The sequence below is a fragment of the Somniosus microcephalus genome, chromosome 14 (assembly GCF_052327205.1).
Source record: "Somniosus microcephalus isolate GS21.2 chromosome 14, FLI_Smic_1.0, whole genome shotgun sequence".
NCBI classification, from domain to species: Eukaryota; Metazoa; Chordata; class Chondrichthyes; order Squaliformes; family Somniosidae; genus Somniosus; species Somniosus microcephalus.
In genome coordinates, this window is record NC_141000.1 from 133,974,863 (window position 1) to 133,994,016 (window position 19,154).

General features: G+C 49.4%; 1 protein-coding gene across 2 annotated transcripts in view; it reads left to right on the forward strand.

The window, feature by feature from the left end:
* Positions 1-19,154, forward strand: part of pde9aa (phosphodiesterase 9aa) — a 96,309-nt gene that overhangs the window by 12,555 nt on the left and 64,600 nt on the right. For both annotated transcript variants that reach the window (XM_086007339.1, XM_086007340.1), the window contains exons 3-6: positions 11,788-11,865; positions 14,552-14,595; positions 14,954-15,008; positions 15,098-15,168. In XM_086007339.1, the coding sequence (XP_085863465.1) occupies positions 11,788-11,865; positions 14,552-14,595; positions 14,954-15,008; positions 15,098-15,168 (248 nt within the window). The remainder of the gene's footprint in view (positions 1-11,787; positions 11,866-14,551; positions 14,596-14,953; positions 15,009-15,097; positions 15,169-19,154) is intronic.

Here is a 19,154-nt window from a genome sequence, read left to right on the forward strand (position 1 = left end):
CAACCCAGTTCCTTACTGCTGGAGTCTGAATCTGACTTCTGTTCATCCGAACTGTTCTCTGTCACCTTGTGTACCTTTTTGCACTTGTCCTGCGGTGACTTTTTGTTGCTGGTCTTCTTTCCTGACCGGCATACTTTAGCTATGTGACCAAGCCTGCCACATTTTCTGCATTCCTGATTTTTGAACCAGCACTGGTTCTGATCGTGCGTTGTCTTTCCACAATGATAACACTTTACTGCACCCAAGGCCATTTGATTGGTGCTGAGTTCCGATGACCTTAGTTGCATTTCCGCAGTGCCTCTCGCTGCGGCTTCATGCGATGCTGCAATAGTGACAGCTTTATCAAGCGTAAGATCATTCTCCTCTAGCAGTCGCTTTTGTGTTCCTTCTTTTAACAATCCACACACAAATTTATCTCTCAGCGCATCTGCTAGTCCTGTTCCAAACTGACAGTACTTTGATAGCTTACGCAGTTCAATTAAGAATTCAGCGTTGCTTTCTTCTTTCAGCTGCGTTCTTCTGTAAAATTTAAATCGTTCCACTATCAGCAGCGGCGTGGGGTTTAAATGATTTTTCAGGACAGTAACAATATTCGCGAAAGTCTGATCCGCCGCTTTATCTGGTGATACAAGGTGCTTCAATAGGCCGTACGTCTTCGCACCCATTGAGTTTAATAAGGTTAGTGCTTTCTTATCATCTGGTACCTCATTTGCTTTACAATAAACTTCCATGCGTTCTACATACGTGGCCCAATCTTCGACATCGCTATCAAAAGCATTGATGTTACCATGTTTAGGCACCCTTGCAAGTTTCTTTAAATTTTCTTTTTCCCAAAATGGCGGCTTCCCGCGCTTGTCTTCTTCCCCCGCCTACTAAAATGGCGGCTTCCTGCGCTTGGCGGTATTTCCCGCGCTCGTCTTCTTCCCCCGCCGACTACAATGGCGGCTTCCCGCGTTTGCCTTCTTCCCCCGTTGGCTGCAATGGCGATTGCCGTGCTGCTGCCGTTCTCGCCTCCCCAGCGGTTCTCAATTCCCCGACGCTGCTTTTTTTTTGCTCCCCCGCGGTTCCCGTGGGCATTCACGCTTCCCCTGCTGTTGCGCCTCTCAGCCCCGCTTGCAGGCCGGTCCTTTACACCGGCTGCGGTTGAGTTCTCCGCGGTTCTCGTGGCCTTAACGCTGCCCCAGTCGCTGCGCCTCTCGGCCCCGATTGCAGCCCGGCCCTTTTCACCGGCCGCGGTCGAGTTCTCCGCCCTTTTTCCTCCGTTTTCCCTCCCCTACTCCACAGCCAACGCGGCCGACTTTCTGCTCGTGTCGCTGATCGGCTTACCCACCACCGTGGTAGAAGGGATGATCACTGCCTGTCGCTGATGGAGGGCTTCGTGGTCAGAATTTTTCTTTTTAACCCGGGTTCTCGATGCCTCCCCTGCGATGTGGTGCTCAGCAGGATGATGAGGGCGGATGCCTCTTCTCAACGCCCGTTCTGAGGACGAAGCTGCCTTGGATGTAAAACTGCCGCAGGGTAAGATCAGACTCGTCGCCACTGTTGAGTCTGTGTGTCCCAGTTATGCTTATTATAAATCACTGGACACAGACAACAAGAATAACTTTAACAGGTCTTTACTATTCGGAGGTCAGGGCTGAACTGCCCAGCAAGTCACTACACAACGTTTATATACCGGTGTGGTCACCACCGGTATTACAGTATACAGCAGCCAAGAGAAAGTAGTACATCTCTTAAGGTAGTTCTCTTAAGGTGGAACAGGTTACATACACCACAGCTACGAGCTAATCGCCACAAATGCGAGTTTTTCCAGAAGCAGATCTCGTATTGTGGCCACGTTATTGATGAAGAGGGGTTACATAAGTCCCCTGAAAAGATTGAGGCAGTAGTCAAGGCTCCAGCACCGGAAAATGTGTCACAACTGAGGTCGTTCCTCGGGCTGGTGAACTACTACCATAAGTTCTTACCAAATTTGTCTACAGTATTACACCCACTGAACACCCTACTGCAGACGGGGGTACCATGGAAGTGGAATGAAGAATGTAAACGAGCTTTCCAGAAGTGCAAAGAATTGATCACATCAAAAGAGGTGTTGGCCCATTTCAACCCAGCACTACCAATTCGGTTGGCGTGTGATGCATCACCCTATGGTATTGGAGCGATGCTGTTGCACAAATTCCCAGACGGGTTGGAGAGGCCAGTAGCCTTTGCGTCTCGGTCACTAACCTCAGCCGAGCGCAACTACGCCCAGATTGACAGGGAGGCCCTCAGCCTAGTATGGAGAGTAAAAAAGTTCAACCACTATCTGCACGGGCAGAAGTTCACCTTGCTGACTGACCACCAACCACTTGTCTCCATCTTTAATCCAAAGAAGGGCGTTCCGGTGATGACTGCGGAACGGCTACAAAGATGGTCCCTTTTTCTAGGGGCGAACCAATATGAAATAGAGTATAAGGGCACGAAACAGCATGGAAACGCTGATGGGCTATCATGCCTGCCACTGCCTACTGCGGAGGAAGCACCAGCAGTGGACCCTGTCGAAATATTTTATTCGTCGATAATTGAACGCTTGCCAGTAACTAACGCGGATATAGAGAAGGAGACCCGAAATGATCTGACACTGTCTCGGGTATATGATTTGACGGTGAAGGGATGGCCAACACATGGCGACTCACTGTTGCCAGCATTCTCATCCAGAAGAGAACAGCTGTCAGTATGCCAGGGGACAGTGATGTGTGGATCCCGAGTGGTAATTCCACCCAAGTTAAGGGAGATAGTGCTCAATGAGCTTCACAAAGGCCATCTGGGAGGGGTGAAAATGAAAAGCCTTGCTAGGGCTTATGTGTGGTGGCCGGGAATCGATCAACAAATCGAGGACCTAACAAAGAGCTGCTCAGGATGCCAGAAGATCCAAAATGCACCACCACATGCCCCTCTACACCCATGGGAGTGGCCCTCCTCTCCATGGCAATGGGTGCATAATGATTTATCCAGCCACAAATGGATTGGCTGAGAGGTTCGTACAAACCTTTAAAAAAGGCAGTAAGGGCCATGTGCGATGACGACATTCCACTGCAGCATAAGGTGGACAATTTCCTGTTAGCCTACAGAAATGCGACACATGCAGTTACCAACCAGACCCCGGCCATGATGTCCTTTAACCGAAGGTTGAGATCTCGTCTGGATTTGCTCAGACCAAATTTGCGAAGAAATGTTGAGAATAAGCAATTCCAGCACATCAATGAGAAGCCGACGAGGAGCTTCAATGTAGGACAACCAGTCTTGGCCCGCGACTACCGAACAGAGAAATGGCAACCCGGAACGATATGCACACGGCAGGGGCCACTAATGTACCCACTGGATGTCGGGGAGAACATTGTGAGACGCCATGTCGACCAGATCCTAGCGTCACAGGAATGAGTCAACCCCATGTCTAGCGTACCTGGTGATGAACCCGACATACCGGTAGCATCTACCCCAGAAACAGTAGCATCGGAAACTGATGAACTAACCGATGACAGGGGGCCAGAATCGCCTCCGCACCAAGAACAAGACACTCAGGAAAGGCGCTATCCAGAAAGGATCAGGAAGCCGCCCCAAAGACTGAATCTATAAATGGACTATTTCAGTTACTGTGCATATTAAAAGTGTTAACTGTTATTTGAATGTTATGGTACTGTTAATCTAAAAGGGGAGGAATTGTAGTGTATGTACCTTTAAGAGAGAACTACTTTTACAGCTCCTGTATACTGTAGTACTGGCAGTGACCACACCTGTATATAGCCCCTGAGCAGGCATCTGTACTGTTAGTTTTTAGACTACCCTCATCCAGTAAACACCTGTTGATTGTTGATCTGCAGTCTCCGTCTATTTATTGAAGAACACCATACCTTAAGATTCACGGATTTAATAGGTTCCATTGTCACAGATTACCTTTTCCGGGTTTCCTTGTTCAGCAAACAAGCTCTTTGCAATCCTGGTGGTAGTTGTGGCTCTCAAGTCTTTCATCCTTCTCACAAAAGGAAACTTGGAATAGTAATCTGCCACTATGAGATACCATTCTTGATTGCACATGAAGAGATCTGCCCCAACAGTGTGCCATGGTCTTGACGGTATTTCACTAGGTATCATCTCTTTCTGTTGTGCATTTCTGTATTTCTGGCATATACCACATGCAGAGACCATCTGTTCAATATTTTTGTACATGCCTATCCAGTATACAGCTGATCTGGCTCTCAGCTTGCATTTCTCCATTCCCATGTGGCCTTCATGTATGAGATGGAGAAGTTGTGTCTGCATCGTCTTTGGCACGATGATCCTCGATCCAGCAAGGAGAATACCGTCTTCTACTGCAATATCGTCTTTAATCGTCCAGTATTGACGAATTGTCGCCTGTACCTGCTGGATTCTCTCCGGCCACCCCTGTATTACTTGTTGTGTGAGTAGTTGCAACTCCTCATCTTTGCTAGTCTCATCTCTGATTTGACTGAGCTTTGTAGGGGTAACATTCACTAGGTGGTGGATTTTTATGTTCTTATGTTCTTTACTGTTAGGCCCTCCACCTCGTGTTTCTCATATGGTGACAATTGAGACAACGCATCTGCTAGCACCATTTCCTTTCCTGGCTTATATTTAAGCGTGAAGTCATAGCTTTGGATCCTTAGAAGTAGTCTTTGCAGTCTTGCAGGCGCTTTGCACAGATTCTTCTTATAGATCTGTTCTAGTGGACGATGGTCACTCTCTGTTGTAAATCGCCTGCCATGTAGGTATGTATGGAATTTCTCACATCCGTACACTACTGCTAATAGTTCTCTTTCTATGTTGGCGTATCTCGTCTCGGCTGACGTCAAGGCCTTTGATGCGAAAGCTATCGGCTTTCCTTCCTGCACCAGAGCTGCCCCTAGTCCTCTGGTAGAAGCGTCTACTTGCAGAGTGACTGGTTTTCTTCTGTCATAATATGACAGACTTGTTTCTTTGCACAACAGTTCTTTAAGTTGTTTGAAATTCCTTTCGTGTGATTCAGACCACTGGTATTCGGCGTCTTCTTTCAATAGCTCTCTGAGATTTGTTGTATGTTCCGACATGTGTGGGATGAAAGAACTCATGTATTGGACCAAGCCAAGGTAACTCCTCAGCTCTTTCTTGTCTTTGGGTGGTTTCATTTCAGCAATCGCCGCAATCTTCTCTGGATTTGGCCTGACTCCCTCTGGTGTATAAATCATACCGAAGAATTGGCATTCCTTGACTTTAACTATGCACTTATCTGCATTTAACTTGATGCCAGCCTTCCTGGTACTCTCCATGGCCTCATGTAGGTGCATGTCATGGTCTCTCTCATCTGCTCCATAGATCTGAATATCATCAGCTATTCCTATAGCTCCTTCACAGCCTCTGTATGCCTCGTCTATTTTCTGTTGAAAGATATCTTGACTGACTTTTAGCCCGAATGGTAGCCGCAGGAATTTGTAATGCCCAAATGGTGTGTTGAATGTTGTCAGTGTTTTTGATTCCTCGTCCAACTTCACGTTCCAATATCCATTTCTGGCATCTAGTTTTGAGAAAACCTTGGCTCCTGCCAGTGATGGTGTAATCTCCTCTAGCTTTGGGGTGGGATAGTGGTCCCTCCTTATCGCCTGGTTTAGATCTTTGGGGTCCAAACATATTCTGAGACACCCGTTTGGCTTTTCTCGTACCACAATTGAGTTTACCCAGTCTGTGGGTTCAGTGACCTTTACGATCACTCCCTTTTCTTCCATCTCCTTTAGCTCTCTTTCAAGCTTTGTCTTCAGCTCGATGGGTACTTTTTGTGGAGCATGGATAACGGGCTTTACCTCTGGATCGATGGTGATGTGGTATTGGAAATCTCCGAAACATCCCACTGTATCATCGAAACATTCCGGATACATGTCTATCAAGTCTTTTTTACTCTTGATTTGTGGGCGGTTCTCCAGTGGGGTGTTGCTGTCTATCTTCAGTGGCGTTTCCGTCAGCTCGTGATGCACTGAGATCAATCTCAACTTCTCGCAGCTGTTTAATCCCAGGATCGCTGGCCCCTCAGTGTCGGTGACATAGAACATGCAGTTGATGTCCTTTCTTTTATGTGTCCCTTTGATAAAGGTTATTCCGAGTTGTTTAATCTCACTCCCCCCGTATGCTGTCAGCGTGACATTACTTGCCTTTAAACAACCATTTTTCGAGTAGCCATCTTCTCTCAGGTTTTCGGGAAAGATCTGCTGGTACAGTCTCAATGGGAGAATGTTGCTCTGAGCCCCTGTGTCCAGCTTCAACTTTAAGTTGATGGTTTTGGGCCGCTGCCGCATGGTGCGGAGTGACACAAGATGTCCGACGCTGCACTGTGCACTGCCCGTGCACAGTGTGCCACATAGCAATATAACTACACCATACCAAAGTAGTTCCATTTAATGATGTGACACTATAACAATGTAACAACAGGTTAGAGACAGATTATAACTCCCAGAGACAGTAGATATACTGTTATCGGAGACAGCAATGCACTGAAAAGCTTCACTTGATGTGTGTGTAGGAGTTTGGGGGTCAGTGGGTGTTGTGTCCGTGTATAATAAGACACAGACTGCGGAGAGCGGTACAACAGGTGTTTACTCAACGTGGCTCACAGTGGAACTGATCTGTACAGATTACTACTCAGGGCTATATACAGGTGTGGTCACTGCCGGTACTGCAGTATACAGGAGCTGTAAAAGATAGTTCCCCACTTAAAGGTATATACATTACAATTCCTCCCCTTTTAGATTAACAGTACCATAACACTCATTTAACAATTAAATATCAAACTAATTACAATTAACACGCAACATTAGCTGAAAATAGTCTATATATATTCAGTCTTTGGGGAGGCTTCCTGATCCTTTCTGGATAGCGCCTTTCCCGAGTGTCTTGCTCTTGGTGCGGAGGCGATTCTGGCCCCCTGTCGTCGGTTGGTTCATCAGCTTCCGATGCTACTGTTTCTGGGGTAGATGCGACCTGTACGTCGGGTTCATCACCAGGTACGTATGGGCGAGGCATGGGGTTGACTTGTTCCTGTGACTCTAGGATCTGGTAAGCATGGCGTCTCACGATGCTCTCCCCAACGTCCACTGTGTACATTAGTGGGCCCTGCCGTGTGCATATCGTTCCTGGCTGCCATTTTTCTGTTCGGCAGTCGCGGGCCAAGACTGGTTGCCCTACATTGAAGCTCCTTGTTGGCTTCTCATGGATGTGCTGGAATTGCTTACTCTCAACATCTCTTCGTACGTTTGGTCTGAGCAAATCCAGGCGAGATCTTAACCTTCGGTTAAAGAACATCATGGCTGGGGCCTGGTTGGTGACTGCATGTGTCGCATTCCGGTAGGCGAACAGGAAATTGTCCACCTTGTGCTGCAGCGGAATGTTATCATTGTACATAGCCTTTATTGCCTTCTTAAAGGTTTGTACGAACCTCTCAGCCAATCCATTTGTGGCTGGATGATACGGGGCGGATGTGTAATGCCTTACCCCATTCTTTTTCAAGAACCTCTGGAACTCTTCGGACACAAACTGTGGTCCGTTGTCGGAGCAAATCTGTTCTGGCAAGCCATTCCTGGCAAAAATGGTCCGTAGGACTGCAATAGTTTTCACCATGGTGGTGGAGGACATTTTTATGACCTCAGGCCATTTCGAGTGCGCATCCACGGCTATTAAAAACATTGAGTCCATGAATGGACCAGCAAAATCAATATGCACCCGCTGCCATGGAGATGAGGGCCACTCCCATGGGTGTAGAGGGGCCTGTGGTGGTGCATTTTGGACTTTCTGGCATCCTGAGCAACTCTTGGTCAGGTCCTCGATTTGTTTATCGATTCCCGGCCACCACACATAAGCCCTGGCTAGGCTTTTCATTTTTACCCCTCCCAGATGACCCTCATGAAGCTCATTGAGCACTCTATCCCTTAACTTGGGTGGAATTACCACTCGGGATCCACACATCAAGGTCCCCTGGCACACTGACAGCTGTTCTCTCCTTGTCGAGAATGCTGGCAACAATGAGTCGCCATGTGCTGGCCATCCCTTCACCGTCAAATCATATACCCGAGACAATGTCGGGTCATTTCGGGTTTCCTTTTCGATACAAGCGTTAGTTACCGGTAGGTATTCAACTATAGCCGAATGGAATATTTCGACAGGATCCACTGCTGGTGCTTCCTCCGCAGTAGGCAGTGGCAGGCGTGATAGCCCATCAGCATTTCCATGCTGTTTCGTGCCCTTATATTCAATCTCATAGTGGTGCGCCACTAGAAAAAGTGACCATCTTTGTAGTCGTTGCGCAGTCATCACCGGAACGCCCTTCTTCAGATTAAAAATGGAGACAAGAGGCTGGTGATCCGTCAGCAAGGTGAATTTCTGCCCGTGCAGATAGTGATTGAACTTTTTCACTCCCCACACTAGGCTGAGGGCCTCCCTGTCAATCTGGGCGTAGTTACGCTCGGCTGAGGTTAGTGATCGTGACGCAAAGGCTATTGGCCTCTCTGAGCTGTCCGAGAATTTGTGCGACAGCACCGCTCCTATGCCGTAGGGTGACGCATCACATGCCAACCGAATTGGTAATGCTGGGTTGTAATGGGCCAATACCTCTTTCGATGTGATTAGTGTTTTGCTCTTCTGGAAAGCTTGTCTACTTTCGTCACTCCACTTCCATGGCACCCCAGTTTGCAGTAGGGTGTTCAGTGGGTGTAGTATTGTAGACAAATTTGGCAAGAACTTATGGTAGTAGTTTACCAGCCCGAGGAACGACCTCAGTTGTGACACATTTTCCGGTGCTGGAGCCTTGACTACTGCCTCAATCTTCTCTGGGGACTTATGTAACCCCTCTTTATCGATAACGTGGCCACAATACGAGATCTGTTTTCTAAAAAACTTGCATTTTGGGCGGTTAGCTCAGAGCCCATATTCCTGCAATCTAGTGAGCACCTGCTCCAGGTTGGCAAGGTGATCATTGTCATTTTCGCCCGTGACCAGGATGTCATCCAAATAACACTGGGTCCCTGGGATCCCTTGCAGGACTTGTTCCATTGCCCTCTGCCAAATAGCCAGAGCTGATGCTACCCCGAATACCAGCCGGTTGTATTGGTAGAGACCTTTATGGGTGTTGATTGTGAGGTATTTTTTTGATGCTTCTTCTACTTCCATTTGCAGATACGCCTGGGCCAGATCAATCTTAGTGAAGCATTTCCCTCCAGATAGCGAGGCGAAAATATCTTCAATCCGCGGAAGTAGATATTGTACAGTGTGAAGGATCGGGTTCACTGTTACCTTAAAGTCCCCACAGATGCGAACCTTCCTTGGTTCCCCAGGCGTGCTGCTCAACGACATTTTCATCACAGGGACGATGGGTGTAGCCCACTCGCTCCAGTCTACCTTGGACAGTACACCTGAAACATTCCAGACTCTCCAGCTCTGCTTTGACGGCTGGGCGGATCGCATAAGGTACCGGTCTGGCCTTAAAAAATTTTGGCCTTGCGTTTTCTTCAATTTTAATCATCGCTGTCATGCCTTTTAGTGTTCCGAGTCCTTGCTGGAACACTTCTTTCGCGTCAGTTAGGATCTTTGACAGTCGCCCAGGTGTGACGTCGTCATCCTTTTTGTCAGCCACAGTCAGTGCCTGTATGGAATGCCAATCCAGTTGTATTTTCCGGATCCATTCACGTCCCAGTAATGGTGGTCCTCCATCTTGTAACACATACAGGTCTAGTTTTGGTGTTTCCTTACCGTTATATATAACGGTCACCCTTATTTTTCCTTTGGGGTAGACTTTTTGGCCCGTGTACGTCTTCAAAATAATTTTTGTGTCTCTCAAGGGTATGTGTGAGAATAGCCGCTCGTAGTCCCATCGGTTTATGACTGTTAGGGCTGATCCTGTGTCCAATTCCATCTTTACCTGGACTCCTGCTATCTTGAAAGTGACCCAAATGGTGCGGTGATCCTCCGTTGTGATCACATTATGTAGTTTCAGACAACTCAGTTCCCTGTTTTCGGAGTCGTTATCATTCTTTTGTTCGTCTGAACTATTCTCCGTCATCTTATGTACCTTCTTGTACTTTTCGTTGGTAGGTTTCTTATTGCTGGTTTTCTTTCCCGACCTGCAGACTCGTGCTATGTGTTCTACTTTTCCACACTGTCTGCACACTTTGTCTTTGAACCAGCAATCATTCTGGTCATGTGTTGTTCTGCCGCAGCGATAGCACTTCTCTGTAACATATGACATTTCGTTTGTGCCATATTCTTGCGGTCTCTGTTGTATCTCTGCAGCGCCCCGTGCTGCTGCTTCATATGATACCGCAATGCTGAAAGCCTTTTCCAGCGTAAGGTCCTTTTCAGATAAAAGCCGTTTCTGGGTTCCTTCACTTTGAAGCCCACACACAAACTTGTCCCTTAAGGTATCTGCCAGTCCCGCTCCAAACTGGCAGTGTTTCGATAGTTTGCGCAGTTCTGTTAAATAGTCAGCATTGCTTTCATCCTTATGCTGGTTCCGTTTGTGAAACTTGAATCTTTCTGCTATCTGCAGCGGTGTGGGGTTTAAATGTTCCTTTAGTATCGTTACTATGTCTTCAAAACTCTTTTCCATTGGCTTCGTTGGGGTTACTAGATTTTGTAATAAACCATACGTCTTTGCACCCATTAAATTTAACAATACCGACGCTTTCTTGCCATCTGACACCTCATTTGCCTTGCAGTACACCTCTATTCGTTCGACATATGTAGTCCAATCTTCGACTTCATTGTCAAATGCGGTGATACTGCCACTCTTCGGCATTTTGGGTGTGGTTTAAAATGGCGTCTCCCAATGGCTTAAAATGGCGTCTCTCGCGCTTTCCTTCCTCCCCCGCTGCTGCCAACGCCACTCCCGGCAGTTCTCGTGGCAATGGCGGCGCCCTGTAGGTCTCGCGCGCTTCTCCTGCGCTGCTGCCAACGCCGCTCTCGGCAGTCCTCGTGGCAATGGCGGCGCCTCGCGGGTTTCTGCGCATCTCTCTCTCCCTCTCTCCAATGCTGCTCGGCCCCTGAACACCGGCTGCGCCCTGTGCGCTCTGCCCTCTCTCTCTCTCTCCCCCGTTGACGCTGCTCGGCCCTTTGCTGTGCCACTCGGTCGGGCTCTAGCCCGCCGCTGTCCAGGAAGGGTCTGCGCACTACCTGTTGCCAGCCCGTTTCGCTGGACCACCTCGACTGGAAAGCCAAGCCTGGCTCTCGACAGCCTCCCCCGCATTTCTCGAGCCTCTGCTGGATGACTGGGCGGTTGCCCGTGGTCGACACCCGAGTCTCTGGCCTTGACCTCCACTGATCTCCAGGAACGAATCCCCGGGAGGTGATGCAGAGTTGCAGGTAGGTTCGAACTTGCCTCGTCGTCAATGTTGTGTCCGTGTATAATAAGTCACAGACTGCGGAGAACGGTACAACAGGTGTTTACTCAACGTGGCTCACAGTGGAACTGATCTGTACAGATTACTACTCAGGGCTATATACAGGTGTGGTCACTGCCGGTACTGCAGTATACATGAGCTGTAAAAGATAGTTCCCCACTTAAAGGTATATACATTACAGTGGGGAATGTTTTGGTGAGTGGGATTGCTTTGTGTTGCTAACTGAGATCTTCAAATTGATTGCCATTGCCCGGTGGGCAAGGAGACCTCACATCATCAGCCCATTCCTCAGTTCAGTAGCTCACCGATCCGAAGAATGAGCTATTAAATCGCCCATTTGTCAAACCTCATTAGTCTGACTGGTCTACATCTGTTTCAGGAGCTCGGCTATCTCTCTGCTGGACCCAGACAGTGCGATAATCTCCATTGATCCGACCATGCCTACAAACACAGAAAGGTACCTTCACCATTCCAGCTTCCCCCCTTCAGTAACTAGCTACCAGGCATTAAGTAATCTCTCTGAAGTATTATTAAACAGCCCACACTCAGTCAATGAGAAGTTATCGCTTGCACCTCCTCGTAACATGTTAATGTGTCTGCGTTCTCCCCATTCTACATAAGAACATAAGGCATAGGAGCAGGAGTCGGTCATTCGGCCCCTCGAGCCTGCTCCGCCATTCAATAAGATCATGGCTGATCTGATCTTGGCCTCAACTCCACTTCCCTGCCCGCTCCCCATAACCCTCGACTCCCTTACCTTTCAAAAATGTGTCAATCTCCACCTTAAATATATTCAATTACCCAGCCTCCATATCTCTCTGGGGAAGAGAATTTCAAAGATTCACAACCCTCAGAGAAGAAATTACTCCTCATTTCTGATTTAAAAGGGTGCCCCCTTATTCTGAAATTATCCCCCCTAGTTCTAGATTCCCCCACGAGGAGAAACATCCTCTCTGCATCTACCCTGTCAAATCCCTTCAGAATCTTATATGTTTCAATAAGATCCCCTCTCATTCTTCTAAACTCCAATGAGTATAGGCCCAACCAGCTCAACCTTTCTTTATAAGACAACCCCTTCATCTCCAGAATCTACCTCGTGAACCTTCTCTGAACTGCCTCCAATACAAGTATATCCCTCCTTAAATAAGGAGACCAAAACTGTACGCAGTACTCCGGGTGTGGACTCACCAACACCCTCTACAGTTGTAGCAAGACTTCCCTACTTTTATACTCCATTCCCTTTGCAATAAAGGCCAACATTCCATTTGCTTTCCTAATTACTTGCTCTACCTGCATGCTAACTTTTTGTGATTCATGTACAAGGACCCCCAGAACCCTCTGTACCTCAGCATTTTGTAATCTCGCCCCATTTAAATAATAATTTGCTTTTTTATTTTTCCTACCAAAGTGAATAACCTCGCATTTTCTCACATTAAACTCCATCTGCCAGATATTTGCCCACTCACTTAGCCTGTCTATATCCCTTTGGAGATTCTTTGCGTCCTCCGCACAATTTGCCTTCCCACCTATCTTTGTATCATCAGCAAATTTGGCTACATTGCACTCGGTCCCTTCATCCAAGTCATTAATATAGATTGTAAATAGTTGAGGCCCCAGCACTGATCCCTGCGGCACCCCACTAGTTACAGTTTGCCAACCTGAAAATCACCCATTTATCCCGACTCTCTGTTTTCTGTCAGTTAGCCAATCCTCTATCCAATCTAATATATTACCCCCAACCCCGTGAGCTCTTACCTTGTGTTGTAAGTTTTTATGTGGCACCTTATTGAATGCCTTCTGGAAATCCAAATACACGACATCTACTGGTTCCCCTTTATCCACCCTGCTCGTTACATCCTCAGAGAACTCCAGCAAATTTGTCAAACATGATTTCCCTTTCATAAAACCACGCTGACTCTGCTTGACTATATTATGATTTTCTAAATGTCCTGCCACCACTTCCTTTATGATGGTCTCCAGCATTTCCCCAATGACAGATGTTAGGCTAACTGGTCAATAGTTGCCTGCTTTCTGTCTCCCTCCTTTCTTAAATAGGGGCGTTACATTTGCGGTTTCCCAATCCGCTGGGACCGCTCCAGTATCCAGGGAAATTTGGTAGATTACAACCAATGCATCCACTATCTCTGCAGCCATCTCTTTTAAGATTCTAGGATGCAGACCATCGGGTCCAGGGGACTTGTCCACCTTTAGTCCCATTAGTTTACCGAGTACTTTCTCTCTAGTGATAGTGATTGTTTTAAGTTCCCCCCCCCACCCCAATAGCCCCTTGATTATCCATTATTGGGATGCTTTTAGTGTCTTCTACCGTGAAGACTGATACTAAATATTTGTTCAAAGTCGCCACTATTTCCCTGTTTCCCATTATTAATTCCCCAGACTCATCCTCTAGGGGACCAACGTTTACTTTAGCTACTCACTTCCTTTTTATATACCTGTAGAAGCTCTTACTGTCTGTTTTTTATATTTCTTGCTAGCTTACTCTCATAAGCTATCTTCTCTCGCTTTATCATTTTTCTATTCGTCCTTTGCTGGTTTTTAAAAATTTCCCAATCCTCTGGCCATCCACTAATCTTCGCAACATTGTATGCTTTTGTTTTCAATTTGATACCATCCTTTACTTCCTTAGTTCATCCTTCTCTTAGAGTTTTTCCTTCTCACTGGAATATATCTTTGCTGAGAGTTATGAAATATCTCCTTAAATGTTTGCCACTGCTTTTCTACAGTCTTACCCTATAATATATTTTCCCAGTCCACTTTAACCAAGTCTGCCTTCATACCTTTGTAATTACCTTTGTTTAAGTTCAGGACACTAGTTTGAGACTTAGCTTTCTCACCCTCAAACTGAATTTAAATTCTACCATGCTATGATCACTCTTCCCAAGAGGATCCTTCACTTCGAGATCATTATTTAATTCAGCCTCGTTACACATTACCAGATCTATAATAGTCTTCTCCCTGGTTGGTTCTACAACATATTGTTCCAAGAAACCATTCCACATACACTCTAAGAACTCTTCCTCAAGTCTACCTTTGCCAATTTGCTTTGTCCAATCAATATGAAGATTAAAATCTCCCATGATTATAGTCGTTCTGAGCCGCCTCTTTCTCTCTCTTTATTCCAGATCTCCTTATCGGGTCATTGCTCTCACTGGTGCACAGTTATCAGGTAAGTTGTTCCCCACTGTAGTGAGCAAAGCTCTCCACACGTCAAGGGTGTAAGCAATGGTTATTCTCCAATTGTTGCTTTGTATTTTGGTGTGAGCGAGTGTTACTCGGTATCTGGGCAGGAGGAGAGAGTTTGGGGTTGGGAGGAGGGGGGAAAGTGGATCAGGGGGTCAGTGGGGAGGGGGTCAGGTCGGCGGTTAAGGGAGGGGTTAAGGTGATCGGGGCAGCGGTCCTCATACTTTGAATGGACGGTGGGGAAGCGATGCTTTGGGAAGGCCTGAGGTTTGAGATTAATTCACTCCAGGGTTGGTCGACCTGACACGGTGTAAACTATCTCCACTTTAACCTTCGTGTTTCAGAGAAAGATGAAGTTTTCCAGAATGTTCTAGCACAAGTTGCAGAGCAATTTTCCAGGTAATTCCCCTATTATTACACATTTCCGACCACATTCCATTTAACTCGATCTCGTCACTGAGCCACTGAATCTCTTCTCTCTTATTCAGGGCCTTCAAAATAACTGAACTGAAAATTGAGGTTACAAACCGCCTGGCCATGCTGGAAAAGAAAGTGGAACGTACGTATGCATTAGAGAGCAGAGCGCGGGGGGCACGGAGAGAGCAGGCAGCACATGGCTCTGTATTAGAGAGCAGAGCGCAGGGGGCACGGAGAGAGCAGGAAGCACATGGCTCTGTATTAGAGAGCAGAGCGCGGGGGGCGGAGAGAGCAGGCAGCACATTGCTCTGTATTAGAGAGCAGAGTGCGGGGGCACGGAGAGAGCAGGCAGCACATGGCTCTGTATTAGAGAGCAGAGCGTGGGGGCACGGAGAGAGCAGGCAGCACATGGCTCTGTATTAGAGAACAGAATGTGGGGGGCGCGGAGAGAGCAGGCAGCACATGGCTCTGTATTAGAGAGCAGAGCACGGGGGGCACGGAGAGAGCAGGCAGCAGATGGCTCTGTATTAGAGAGCAGAGCGCAGGGGCACGGAGAGAGCAGGCAGCACAAGGCTCTGTATTAGAGAGCAGAGTGCGGGGGCGGAGAGAGGAGGCAGCACATTGCTCTGTATTAGAGAGCAGAGTGCGGGGGGGGCAGAGAGAGCAGGCAGCACACGGCTCTGTATTAGAGAGCAGAGTGCGGGGGCGGAGAGAGCAGGCAGCACATGGCTCTGTATTAGAGAGCAGAGCGCGGGGGGCGCGGAGAGAGCAGGCAGCACATTGCTCTGTATTAGAGAGCAGAGCGTGGGGGGCACGGAGAGAGCAGGCAGCACATGGCTCTGTATTAGAGAGCAGAGCGCGGGGGGGCACGGAGAGAGCAGGCAGCACATGGCTCTGTATTAGAGAGCAGAGCGCGGGGGGCACGGAGAGAGCAGGCAGCACATTGCTCTGTATTAGAGAGCGCGGGGGGCACGGAGAGAGCAGGCAGCACATTGCTCTGTATTAGAGAGCAGAGCGCGGGGGGCGGAGAGAGCAGGCAGCACATGGCTCTGTATTAGAGAGCAGAGCGCAGGGGAACGGAGAGAGCAGGCAGCACATGGCTCTGTATTAGAGAACAGAACGCAGGGGGGCGGAGAGAGCAGGCAGCACATGGCTCTGTATTAGAGTGCAGAGGGCGGGGGGCACGGAGAGAGCAGGCAGCAGATGGCTCTGTATTAGAGTGCAGAGCGCAGGGGCACGGAGAGAGCAGGCAGCACAAGGCTCTGTATTAGAGAGCAGAGTGCGGGGGCGGAGAGAGGAGGCAGCACATTGCTCTGTATTAGAGAGCAGAGTGCGGGGGGGGCAGAGAGAGCAGGCAGCACACGGCTCTGTATTAGAGAGCAGAGTGTGGGGGCGGAGAGAGCAGGCAGCACATGGCTCTGTATTAGAGAGCAGAGCGCGGGGGGCGCGGAGAGAGCAGGCAGCACATTGCTCTGTATTAGAGAGCAGAGCGTGGGGGGCACGGAGAGAGCAGGCAGCACATGGCTCTGTATTAGAGAGCAGAGCGCGGGGGCACGGAGAGAGCAGGCAGCACATGGCTCTGTATTAGAGAGCAGAGTGCGGGGGGCGGAGAGAGCAGGCAGCACATGGCTCTGTATTAGAGAGCAGAGCGCGGGGGCACAAAGAGAGCAGGCAGCACTTGGCTCTGTATTAGAGAACAGAGCGCGGGGGGCAGAGAGAGCAGGCAGGCATGGCTCTGTATTAGAGAGCAGAGCGCGGGGGGCACGGAGAGAGCAGGCAGCACATGGCTCTGTATTAGAGAGCAGAGCGCGGGGGGCACGGAGAGAGCAGGCAGCACATGGCTCTGTATTAGAGAGCAGAGCGCGGGGGGGCGGAGAGAGCAGGCAGCACATGGCTCTGTATTAGAGAGCAGAGTGCGGGGGGGCGGAGAGAGCAGGCAGCACATGGCTCTGTATTAGAGAGCAGAGCGCGGGGGCACAGAGACAGCAGGCAGCACATGGCTCTGTATTAGAGAGCAGAGCGCGGGGGGCGGAGAGAGCAGGCAGCACATGGCTCTGTATTAGAGAGCGGAGCGTGGGGGCACGGAGAGAGCAGGCAGCACATGGCTCTGTATTAGAGAGCAGAGCGCGGGGGGCACGGAGAGAGCAGGCAGCACAAGGCTCTGTATTAGAGAGCAGAGTGTGGGGCGGAGAGAGGAGGCAGCACATTGCTCTGTATTAGAGAGCAGAGTGCGGGGGGGGGGCAGAGAGAGCAGGCAGCACACGGCTCTGTATTAGAGAGCAGAGTGTGGGGGCGGAGAGAGCAGGCAGCACATGGCTCTGTATTAGAGAGCAGAGCGCGGGGGCGGAGAGAGCAGGCAGCACATGGCTCTGTATTAGAGAGCAGAGTGCGGTGGCGGAGAGAGCAGGCAGCACATGGCTCTGTATTAGAGAGCAGAGCGCGGGGGCACGGAGAGAGCAGGCAGCACATGGCTCTGTATTAGAGAGCAGAGCGCGGGGGGCGGAGAGAGCAGGCAGCACATGGCTCTGTATTAGAGAGCAGAGCGCGGGGGGCACGGAGAGAGCAGGCAGCACATAGCTCTGTATTAGAGAGCAGAGCGTGGGGGGCACCGAGAGAGCAGGCAGCACATTGCTCTGTATTAGAGAGCAGAGCGCGGGGGGTAGAGAGAGCAGGCAGCACATGGCTCTGTATTAGAGAGTGATGTGCCTCAATGAATCCGAGACTCAACGTTAACGGAGCAAAGCAAGGCTTTTATTAACTCAGAAAGTAATACACAGTGGAGAAGTGTCTCTCATCCAGAGATCTGCTGTACTGCCTGTGAGACACGCTGGGGCCTGCTTAAGTAGGGTCCAGGTATGGGCGGAGCCCTACACACAATACAATACAGGTAAGGAAATGAAACTGAAACTAAACTCCCCTGCTTGTCACAGTCACAGGCACAATCAAACACAGAGAATACAGAGTGCCTGATGAATGGCATATTTCATCACAGAGAGCAGAGCGCGGGGGCGGAGAGAGCAGGCAGCACATGGCTCTGTATTAGAGAGCAGAGCGCGGGCACGGAGAGAGCAGGCAGCACATGGCTCTGTATTAGAGAGTGATGTGCCTCAATGAATCCGAGACTCAACGTTAACGGAGTAAAGCAAGGCTTTTATTAACTCAGAAAGTAATACACAGTGGAGAAGTGTCTCTCATCCAGAGATCTGCTGTACTGCCAGTGAGACACGCTGGGGCCTGCTTAAGTAGGGGCCAGGTATGGGTGGAGCCCTACACACAATACAATGCAGGTAAGGAAATGAAACTGAAACTAAACTCCCCTGCTTGTCACAGTCACAGGCACAATCAAACACAGAGAATACAGAGTGCCTGATGAATGACATATTTCATCACAGAGAGCAGAGCGCGGGGGCGGAGAGAGCAGGCAGCACATGGCTCTGTATTAGAGAGCAGAGCGCAGGGGGCGGAGAGAGCAGGCAGCACATGGCTCTGTATTAGAGAGCAGAGCGCGGGGGGCACGGAGAGAGCAGGCAGCACATTGCTCTGTATTAGAGAGCAGAGCGTGTCGGGCACGGAGAGAGCAGGCAGCACATGGCTCTGTATTAGAGAGCAGAGCGCGGGGGGCATGGAGAGAGCAGGCAGCACATGGCTCTGTATTAGAGAGCAGAGCGTGGAGGGCACAGAGAGAGCAGGCAGCACATGGCTCTGTATTAGAGAGCAGAGCGCGGGGGGGCGGAGAGATCAGGCAGCACATGGCTCTGTATTAGAGAGCAGAGCGCGGGGGGCGGAGAGAGCAGGCAGCACAAGGCTCTGTATTAGAGAGCAGAGTGTGGGGGGCACAGAGAGAGCAGGCAGCACATGGCTCTGTATTAGAGAGCAGAGCGTGGGAGGCACGGAGAGAGCAGGCAGCACATGGCTCTGTATTAGAGAGCAGAGCGCGGGGGCGGAGAGAGCAGGCAGCACATGGCTCTGTATTAGAGAGCAAAGCGCGGGGGGCACGGAGAGAGCAGGCAGCACATTGCTCTGTATTAGAGAGCAGAGCGTGTCGGGCACGGAGAGAGCAGGCAGCACATGGCTCTGTATTAGAGAGCAGAGCGCGGGGGGTGGAGAGAGCAGGCAGCACATGGCTCT